The following is a 10,833-nucleotide window of genomic DNA, read 5'->3' on the forward strand; positions in this document are numbered from 1 at the left end:
AATACGCATGCGCCGATACGGCAATCGCATTCCGAAGATTATTAAAGAGAAGAAGATGGCTGCCGTGAACTCCGCTGGACATTACCCCCAATGAGGGGTAAGTAAGAACTTAGGGGCATTTGCCTGTGGGTAGCAGTTAGGCTGGGGGGGAGGAGGAGGGAGGGGGTCTATGTAGGGTAGGGGGGGTTGGGATTTTTTTTACTTTAGGGTTTAATTCTCCTTTAACCCCAGACGTACCAGTATATTCACTACAGAAAGAGGATAATCAGCATTTTAACCCCAGACTGACAGTATAATCAGTGTAGAAATGGCTAGTGAGCACCCCATTTATAGCTAGACTAAGCAGCAAAAGCAGTGCCAACAACTGAGCACTCCATTAATTCAAACATACCAGTAATCCCTTTTTAAACTGATTTGGAGGATTTCTGTCTTAACTTTGTTGTGTACAATGTAATGGGATTTATTCTGCTTTCTGTAAATTATAGGAATGAATGTGGGCTACAGCTGAACTAATGGCTTTCCTCTATGGAAGGAACACAACATTCTTCATGCCTGCAGCAGTTTTGGCATCTCTAAGCCTACTGACTTGCTGAATTCCTTCCCAGTGACCTTCAGGTGTCTATATAACAAACTGGAGCTGATTGGCAAATCTTTGTCCCGGTATCTACAACAACTGCCTGCTGATTGGCTGAACATTTCTCAAGCCAGCACTTCCTTGAAATCAGAGGCCCTGTGACAGTTGGGAGTTTTTCTGCCTTTAGAAAAACAGCAGCAGCTTCTTCCTTCTCTAATAAATGCATTTTGGTGTTAAAATTATGTTCACGGGACAGTTATAATTCAACAGGGGTGGATAGATTAACGGCCGACCCCTCTCATCCACCAGGGTTATATGTTCCAGTTGCCTAGTGGTGCATAGCAGGAACAGTAGTCAGTTTTAAACCAGCTGATTAAAATGGATGATTAAAATGGATGATTAAAATGGATGCTCTGCTTTTTCTGGGAGCCAATAAGTAAAAAAAAAGCTATTAAAGCTAAAGAATCACCATCTGAGAGACGCGCCAATTGCAGCACCGCCTCAGTTACTTTCCTTAGACTGAACTCATGCAGCGCTGAGGGGCTTATGGAAAACAACCTGTGTTTAAACTACACTACATGAATTGGCACAAAGTTGCACTCAGCAGCTCACTGAATTCTTTTTATTCGCACCCATTAGTTCACTTGCACTTTTGTCCAGGGACTCTATAATCAGACATAAATTCAAAATAGGAATTCCAAAATGATATTATTTTAAAGAAACAAACATATCTTTTTCCTCCATTATGAAAACGTGGATTTGCAAATTACAGGTCCAAGGAAATTCAAGAAAATTCCAGGCGAAATCTCACCCTTGATCTGAGGATGAATCCATTATATTTCTTGCACCTCCGAGGTACTTTCTACTTACTGTACAGTATATATACAATGCATAAATTATCTAATATGTTATTACACGTCAGATGGATGGTGTGACTGAATAATATCTTGATTGAAACAGGCAACTTGTCAGCTTACACATAATAATAATAAGGATTATTATTTCCGACTGCTGTGAACAACTTTGGGCATGGGGCTGCTAAACCTTTGAGCTGATACAATAAGAACAGAATATAAAATACAGCATTTCCAGACATTTTTAGTTTTCCTTTAAAGACACATGGCTAATCAAAAGTTGTTTCACATTTACCTAATTGGCTATTTAATTATGAATGGTCCCTAACATATAAATGAATGTTTTCCAAGTAAGCATTCTATAACTGCTTACACTCATTCCCAGTTTTACACTCCTCTGCTCTACGTGCTCCCTCTGCTGTCTGTATCACACACTTGGGTAGATCATTGAGAGGAGACAGGAGTTGCAGCTGTCACTTTATATTCAGTGTTTAAGTCACTTGCAGACTGAAGAGATTTTAACCACTGATTCAGACTCTACAGGCACCCGTGTATGGCCAGCATTGTGGCTGCCTCCATTGTGTCAACAAAGTACTCTAGGATTTCAGACTATACATTCAATATGAAATATATTTTTTATTTATTGTATTTTAATCAATATTACAGAACTTTTCATTTTATTATAATCACAGAACATTTCAGAAGCATCACAGCGAGGTCTTTTTTCAACTTCATCTATCATGTTACTTTGTGTCAGATGATTCCACCGTATCCAAGGGTTGTTCTACATCTGTGAATGGTGTATTCATAAAGTCTTCTACATTTTGCTTATAATATTCAAAGTATTTTGCCGTTACACAGAAACATCCTGCTCCGACCAAAGCCATAAATGGACAAATGTAGAGAATAAATTCCATTGCGTGATTCTGTATCAGGTCAGATTCTGAGTAGTTTATCTTCATAAATTTAAAAATCTATTGGAAAATAAATATGGTATGTGTTATAATGCGGCATTTGCTGAGAATTCAATTTTATATATATATATAAATATATATATATACACACACACACACACACACACACACAATACACACACATTTCCAGCTGACAAAAAAAGGTTATTAACCCTATTTACTAGAGATTGCAATTTTTCAAAAACTAAACAGCCACTTACCCATAAATGTTCTTTCTCGCCTCCTTCTTTTCCAAGCAATCCTATTATTGACTTTTCAGTAAATGACCAAGAGCGGCGGTTTGGATACACTACCATCTGGGGAAAGAGAACAAAATGCAATAGGGTGTAAGATTTTGGCAACTATAGGTGACCCAAGATAACAATTAGGGGCACATTTACTTAGCTTGAGTGAAGGAATAGAAGAAAAAAATCTTTGAATTTCAAATTGGCTACTTCTACCTTAGACTACGAATCGAACTATTCGAACTAAAAATCATTCGACTATTCGACCATTCGATAGTCGAAGTACTGTTTCTTTCTAGCAATTTTCTGATCGAAGGAATTTCGATTTAATCGTTCGATTTTTCCTAGGATCGATCGATCAAAGTAATTAACCCTCGATATTCGACCATTAGTAAATGTGCCCCTTAGTGTACAACGCCTTTATCTAAATTTTGCCTGATGCATTATTCCTTTTCTTAGGAAAATTTTCTGTGATACTGCAGCCATATACAACTGCAAATATCATACTCCAGATCTCTGGTGCTCATGCCTTTATTATAATACATGCACACGTATAATTTCAAAAGGGTAAGTGTGCACCGACTATTGACCACAGAGGGAACCATGTAATTACCACCAAGTCAAAGGTGGCAGTTGCACCAGGGTTTCCCTGCATCAATATGCACTGAAATGAGCCTTATAGAGTTGATCTGAACCCTACACCCCATTCAGTTTTACATACATTAGCTCAGCTAACACCTTTGTAAGCATTTTGGTGGGATCATTTGGGGGGGGGTGAGTCCAAGAAGAAAAATACATTACCATGATGATTTCGTTGATAAGGACCTTGTTCATAGCCAAACAAATCCCATTTAGGAAGAAGAGAATCTGTTGAGAAAAAGTGAGGACAGTTAGGTTGAATGAAGTTCATCTTATAGAATGTATAGTTACAATGCTCTAACAGTTTACATAAAGTAGTAATGCAATTGTAAAACTTACTTGGGATACGACAGAACTAATTCCTACAAAAAATAATCCAAAGCACATAAGTGGGACAGAGACCAGAAGTGCTACGATACACACAACTGGCTCTCCATGTGGATTCCGCTTTTTATAATGTGCATTGATCTTCACGCCGAGAATAATGCCGATTGCAGTAGCAAGACATTTGCACAATCCGTAGATCAATCTAAAAATAAGAAGAGAGATTATTGTTGGTTAAACATGCAACATCCTTTTCGGTTTTGGAAATAATCATTTCAAGGAAGCTGCAACCATCTGAACTTGTATGAAGTAAAACAACAAGTAAGTAATTGGAGAAAGTTAATTGCAGACACATTAAAATCTACAAGTCCAATATATATTTGTGTGTAATAGAACAGAATTTGGCAAGTAGAGAAGGAAACGGGGTTTTACCTGTCATCGAAGGTGCAGTCAACTGTCAGACAAGGCTGGTGATTATTTGACATCATGCGAGCATTTCTCAGTACATTCGGAGCATATGTATACATGCTATTAGTAATGAACATACTAGCTGCATAACCCAAAACAGCAAAGACCAAACAGCGGCTGAAAGAAGAGAAATGATATGGATTACAATAAGGGACATTTTCTACTTGACTTGATTTCATGCATCACTGATACTCGACTAATACCTCCAAAATTTTAATGGACCCCATTTCTATCGAGTAAGGCGTAAATTATGATCTCTACGAAGCTCATATTTTGACTTTTTTTGCATGTTTTTAAAAGCACCCTAATACGGGTAATCGTATAAGTCGTATTTTTCTGTCCATTCCATTCATTTAATTTGAAATAAGATCATTCATATACATGAGCTCAAGCAAAAACTAATTGAGTAACTATAATAATTGAAACAGGAATCTCTCACATCTAAAGGGAGAATCTGTTGAGAATAATATGAGGTACTGCCATTCTGGGGGGTGTTACTAACACTTTAATTTACTCAGTGTTATAACTGTGGTCATACACGGGCTTAGCTAAATATTTGCCTCTCTAACAGATGCCAGACCGAACATAAAAGATAAAGAGATACTCACTTTAAAATCAGATCAAAAATATCAGAGTAAACTTTAGTTCTCTTCTGATATATTTCAGCCTTCAACATAAAACCACCTCGACCTGGCTTTCTCATCACTGCTGCTAGAAGCACAAGAGCCACCACATCAAGTACAGGTGCAATCTGTTTCCAAATAAAAATAAATATCAGTTATGTGACCCAGCATATGAGAATAGAGAATATATTTCTCAAAATGTGAAATAAAGCCCCCAGCAGATTAACAGAGTGAAATGTTGCCACTGTCTCTTCATTCCTGTGGATTTTTAAGCATATTTATTATAGGGTGTAAGTGAGAGTTTACTCACTTTACCTCAAAAAATCTCTTACAAGTAAATACGAGAATGGAATCGTCTCCAGGACCTGTGGCGAGTTCTATATTAAAGTTTGAGAAGTATGCCCCTTCATGTTTGCAAGGTAATGATATGATTTTATACTGGTATATATATATAATAGCACCCCAGCCTTTAATACCTCCATATATATTTCTCTTACCCGCAGTGCCATACGCCAGTCGGTTCCTATTACGCTGGCTACATACGTTCCAATAAAGGTCCCCGCAAAACTGTAAAAACAAAAAAAAGGACAGGGTTAAAGTAAAGTAAGTGGCAGTAAGTGGAATTATTTTCTATCAGCTTAGACTCTCATTATTATATAAACTCACAGGAAGATATAGGAAAAGAGCATTTAGGGACTTACAGTTGCCATGCTAGAATGCAGATTGTACAGAAAAAAAGTCCTAACAATCTTAGATACAAAAATGGGTACTTACGTTCCAATAGTGTTGAGAATGTAAAGTAAGGTCAGCATTTTACGTCGTTGGTCAGTATCAAAAAGTTCTGCTACCAGCATTGGAGCAGCAGCTAAATAATGGCTTTTTACTGATTCCATGAGACTTCGAAGTAACACAAACGTCCAGAATGACTAAAGAATCAGAAAGATACAAATTAAAAACTCATGCATTGATAGGATACAGAGTGAACAAAATGAATTGCTGTGTAGGTACTGTCTTTATATGTGTAGTGAATTGAAATGCCATTGGCTGTCATAAACAGATTATTACCTTCTCTGAAACTAAAGTACTGCCAATGCCGAACATGACCATTACGGCGACAATTCCTGATATTACTCTTAGTCCGGTGAAGGTACTCCAGAAATAAAATAATATCGGGGCCATGGTTGCACAGCTGCCAACAAACACTATATAGAGGGGAGAAAAGAAGACTGTGAGATGCCAATTGCAAATAACAAGATATACATGAAACTATAGATTCATTAGGTAGCAGTTTATAGTAATAAGTATAATGACAGATAGGATGATATGATAGTATCTTAAACAACAGATATGAGAAATTAAAGCATTAGAGATAATGGCAAACAAAGAATTTTAGAAGAATGATGCAAATAAACCATATATTACTTAGAGTTATAACTGACGAATAAAAGTCCGTTATTTCGAATTCCTCTTCTATGTAGGGACGGACAGCTAAAAAACAAATTGGAGAAAGAAGAGAAAGAAATTAGGATTTTGGTTGGTTCAAATGCAGACATTATACTCTGATATATCAGACGTCTTGGATTCTAAAGTAAATAAGTCCAAACTTACATTTATAAATGATGTTGTCCGTATTACTCACTGCCATAAGGAAAGCAAGTGCAATAATAAGAAGTATCGAGCAACATTTGCCGAGTTTAGGGAAATCCGGTTCATCAAGCTTTTCATCCTGTTTTTCAATATCCTCTTTTTCAAAAAAGTACTGATCTGTTTCATGTTGGATGCGCTTTGAACTGATAAAATAAGCGAATCTAAAGATTTTGTCATATATATAGTTGTAAATTGTTTGAATTATTTGCCAAATGATTCTGAAATGACAAGAGAAAAGATATCAGTGGTTATGAAAAAAAAAACCCCATAAAAGGCAATATTCACATTTCCATTGTATAATATCTGCTGTACTGTATATTAGCTACCTGTAATGTGATCTAAACATCTGTATTGTCAATAACAGGCTTACATTGACTCTATTTTCCAACGTATTCCAACTTAAGCTATCAGTTAATACATACAAGTACTTTCTGTTCCACTAACCATAAAAATAAATCATTAAGATTTGTGTACAGTAGAAGTGAAAATTTGTTTGTAGCAACAACAAAAAAAGGTGTAGAGTCCTGAATCGTTCTTCGGCTAAAAGAACCATATTCACTAATAATTTATCTTCTGCCTTGTTTAGGCCAAGTTTGAAGTAATAGTTATTTCTTTTTTCCCAGCCAAGGGTTTGTACCATTACAGACAACAAAATACAGTTCTAACCCAGCTTCTATTTGGCTGCCAGACAATGTGGATAAACTAGTAGATATTACATTGCCAATATTAAAAAGCCACACAGACTATATACTATATATATACATATACTGTACAAATATGTGTGTAAAAATGAATACAAGAATGATCACTATTTAGTATTTTTGCCGCTTTAATTGAAAAGATCAGCTAAACCTATAACCAACCTCTCACTGGTAAGAAACCCAGAGGGTGGTATATTGTAAACCATATGAACAGCATAGAAATCCCCCCAAAAATAAAATCTTCAAATTTTTATTGACAGTACAATACACTGAAGCTAAAACACCTTTTAAAATAAATAGAGTTCCCCAAATCAAATTTTCGGATCACTTTGTACCCATGATGACATTATAATGCTGTCCCAATTCCAAGATATAATTAATCCTTATTGGAAGCAAAACCAGCCTATTGGGTTTATTTAATGTTTAAATGAATTTCTAGTAGACTTAAGGCATGAAGACCCAAATTACGGAAAGATCCGTTATCTGGAAAAACCCAGGTCCTGAGCATTCTGGATAACAGGTCCGATACCTGTATGCTTAAATCCATTTCATACATGCCAACAGGCTAAAGCCTATATGTACTATATCCTAAACATCTCTATACTATAGCTAAACCCTGGTTTTATTTTTTACTTATAAAATATACTTATAAAATATATATAAACGTATACATGTCTATAAAATTGGTTATTTGATGCTAAGAATTTCATTATTATGATAAAAAGAGCAGTTACTTACAGAATAAACATGTTGTTATGTGTTCTTGTTGAGATTTAAATAACAATGATCTCTCATCAACAGGCTAAGAGCAAAGCCTTCGTAGTTTGTGATGATGTCACAATGGCCTGCTGTTTATTGTGATGATGTCACACAGAGATTGTGATGATGTCATAATGGATTGCTATTTGTTGTGATGATGTCACTCTTGGTTGCTATAGAAACCCATAGCCTGCTTAATCAGGGTTACTACAGGTCAATGAACTGTAGTAGAACTGTAGTAGAAATAGAAAAGCCAACTATAACAGGGTCTGCTTCAACACTGGATTAAAACAAACATGGATTCAGGAATGTAAAATAAAAATGTCTCATCAGCAGGCAAAGAAATGTATCATTTACAGCCCAGCGGCAACATTTCAACTGTATTTCCTCTGACACTGACCCCACATTTCAGAGAAAAGTGTCTTTTACTAAGCAATACTTCAAATATGGGTTTAGTTCTTGAATTGGATCTTGAAAGATTTTTCTACAAAGCCAACAGCGTGATCTGTTAACATCATTTTGACAGTTTGGAAATCCCAACTGGCCATGGTGGCTGTGTAATACAATGTGGGCACTGGATTGTAAACTGCACTGGGGCAGTGACCGATGTGAATGATGTATAATAAGTGGAAGGTGCTGCACAATATACCAGCACCATATGAATAAAAATGAATAATGACAATATACTTGCTATGACAGACTGGGCCTTTTATCACTGTTCTGAAGAATTACCCAGGGGAAAAACCTTACATAAGGCAATAACAATGGAAGTGAAAAGGGAGGTGTTTTCCTGGTGCTTTTTCATTCGTTCTTTAGGCCGTTGCACATTGAAACACGCAAGCAGCTAGCAGTTTGCTTATGCTTATGACGAAGTGGTTTGGTCCACGAAACGTGTGAAGCGTGTTAAGTTTGTGCGCTCTATGATTTTAAAAATGTTTGAACAATAAACGAGTGTTTTTAGCCCGGTAAGTGCTCCGTGTCTTGGAGATTTTCATTCAGCTAGCAGTTTGGGAAAGGACAATTTGAGTTCACAATGAAAGATATGGGTTCCATATTGAAAAGGCACAGTATGTGAGCAGCAAGGATAGGGGCAGGCAAACATAGAAGCTATAAAACTGGGTATAAACTGTGGTTATGTCCGAAAATGAGCAGATCCTTTTCCTATACACATCAGGATAGAATATTGCACTCATCAGGAATATGGGCAAACAAATTTGAGTGCTCCCATGTTGATATTCTGTCTGTTGAACTAAGGTTGTTATTTTTTTTTTTCGTGTGCAACAAATGGTTCGGGATTCAGCCTTTTCCAGCAAGATTCAGCCGAATCCAAGTGCCTGGCGGAACTGAATCTGAAAAATCACGTGACTTTTCGTCAAAATTTTTTTAACCACATTCGCAGCATGTGGTTCTCTTTCCCTCTTTTACCCCTAATTTACATATTCATTTACGGTTCAGATTTGGTTTGGTATTTGGTCAAATCTTTCACAAAGTATTCAGGATTGGGCCAAATCATAAAATAGTGGATTTGTTGTGTCCCTATTTATATCAAACACTGCAGAACTACCATTTGCCCCTTGCCTACCCTTTCAGTAACTAAAGCAAGCTAGGGAATGTCATCCTAAAGGATAATAGTAAAGTGAATTATACTTTAAAGTGGTGTAACACTGTTAGGGGCCCACCGATTTAGGGGCCCACCGATTTAGGGGCCCTAGTAAGTAGTATATATATATATCATTTTAATACACTGGAATTAAGATTTATTTAGGGGCAGATTTACTTAGGGTCGAATATCGAGGGTTAATTAACCCTCGATATTCGACTGCCGAATGTAAATCCTTCAACTTCAAATATCGAAGTCGAAGGATTTACCGCAATTCGAACGATTGAACGAAAGATTTTAATCCATCAATCGAACGATTTTTCTTCGATCAAAAAAACATAAGAAAGCCTATGGGGACCTTCCCCATAGGCTAACATGGCACCTCGGTAGGTTTTAGGTGGCGAACTAGGGGGTCGAGACAGTACTTCGACTATCGAATGGTCGAACGATTTTTAGTTCAAATCGTTCGAGTCGAAGGTCGAAGTAGCCCATTCGATGGTCGAAGTAGCCAAAAAAAAAAACATTCGAAATTCGAACTATTTTTCCTCTATTCCTTCACTCGAGCCAAGTTAATGGGTCCCTATATGTAGATTGTCATAATTTGGTTTACTCAACATATTGTTGAAGGTAAAAAATATTTTTTAGTGAGACAAAAATGAATACCCTCCAGACATTTATTGGTTGCATAAGGATTCAGTCAATACCTGCTGAACCCACTTTTAGCGCAGAGCTGTATTGGTATCTTGGTGGATGTTGAACTTTCCGCAGCCTAAAATACATTTTTCTCTAAAATCGCCTCATGTTCAACTCCATGTGTCATGCTTTCCATCCTGACCATTTTTTGAGTGCCTGCCAAAGAACAGCATTCCTGCAACAAGAAGCAACTAACAGCACTCTTCCCCAGCAGACACAAAAACAATGTCAATATTTTAAAATACATTAAACAAGTTTCGACTACAATGAACTTGAAACCCCTTCCTAGGCTCACAAGGCAGAACCTCAGAACGACACTTATCCAATGTTACTGATACTTTGTGTGCATCGTGAGTGGCACACATGCTAACAATTAGCAGACAGTGTGCCCTTTAGTAGGCATCTCTGCACTGATCTGGCCCACTAGAAGCCTGTGTTTTGTAATGCCAGATGCAATGCTGTGGGCAGGCACTACTAGCACAGTGGCAGTTGTGGGGAACTCTGGGGGATTTACTGGGAGATTTATTCTGTAGAAGACAGTACAATTCTAAATGTTTTAATTGTATTTGTCTCTTGTTTTATGGATTTTGTTTGTCTTTGGTGGAATACGGTGTAGTAGAAAAGGTGGCGTGTGCAGGGAGCTTGTCTCTAAATACTGTATTTGTTTTTTCCATTTGATTGCAGGTTTGATAGGTCCACCGTGCCAAAGGAAGGGAAACAGAAAGGGGCAATTCACCATTAAATGAACTTGAG

At 37.0% G+C, this 10,833-nt stretch overlaps 1 protein-coding gene across 1 annotated transcript; it reads right to left on the minus strand.

Moving 5' to 3' along the window:
* Positions 1-2,044: 2,044 nt before the first annotated feature.
* On the minus strand, positions 2,045-6,622 carry LOC121401453 (protein spinster homolog 1-like). Its single transcript, XM_041586157.1, has 11 exons — positions 6,289-6,622; positions 6,103-6,168; positions 5,746-5,882; positions 5,455-5,606; positions 5,178-5,247; positions 4,666-4,808; positions 4,022-4,174; positions 3,605-3,794; positions 3,428-3,493; positions 2,603-2,698; positions 2,045-2,402 (listed from the first exon to the last, which is right to left on the minus strand). Exons 1-11 carry the CDS (start codon positions 6,323-6,325, stop codon positions 2,172-2,174), a joined length of 1,341 nt encoding a protein of 446 aa, XP_041442091.1. The 5' UTR covers positions 6,326-6,622; the 3' UTR covers positions 2,045-2,171.
* Between the last annotated feature and the right edge of the window lie 4,211 nt (positions 6,623-10,833).

The sequence above is a fragment of the Xenopus laevis genome, chromosome 3L (genome assembly GCF_017654675.1).
Source record: "Xenopus laevis strain J_2021 chromosome 3L, Xenopus_laevis_v10.1, whole genome shotgun sequence".
NCBI lineage: Eukaryota > Metazoa > Chordata > Amphibia > Anura > Pipidae > Xenopus > Xenopus laevis.

Coding starts and splice junctions, on each gene's coding strand:
- LOC121401453 (XM_041586157.1), bottom strand. CDS start 6,325: ATGGCAGTGAGTAATACGGACAACATCATTTATAAAT. Junction 5,883..6,102: donor TTCGTCAGTTATAACTCTAA/GTAATATATGGT, acceptor CCCTCTATATAG/TGTTTGTTGGCAGCTGTGCA. Junction 5,248..5,454: donor ATTCTCAACACTATTGGAAC/GTAAGTACCCAT, acceptor TTGTTTTTACAG/TTTTGCGGGGACCTTTATTG.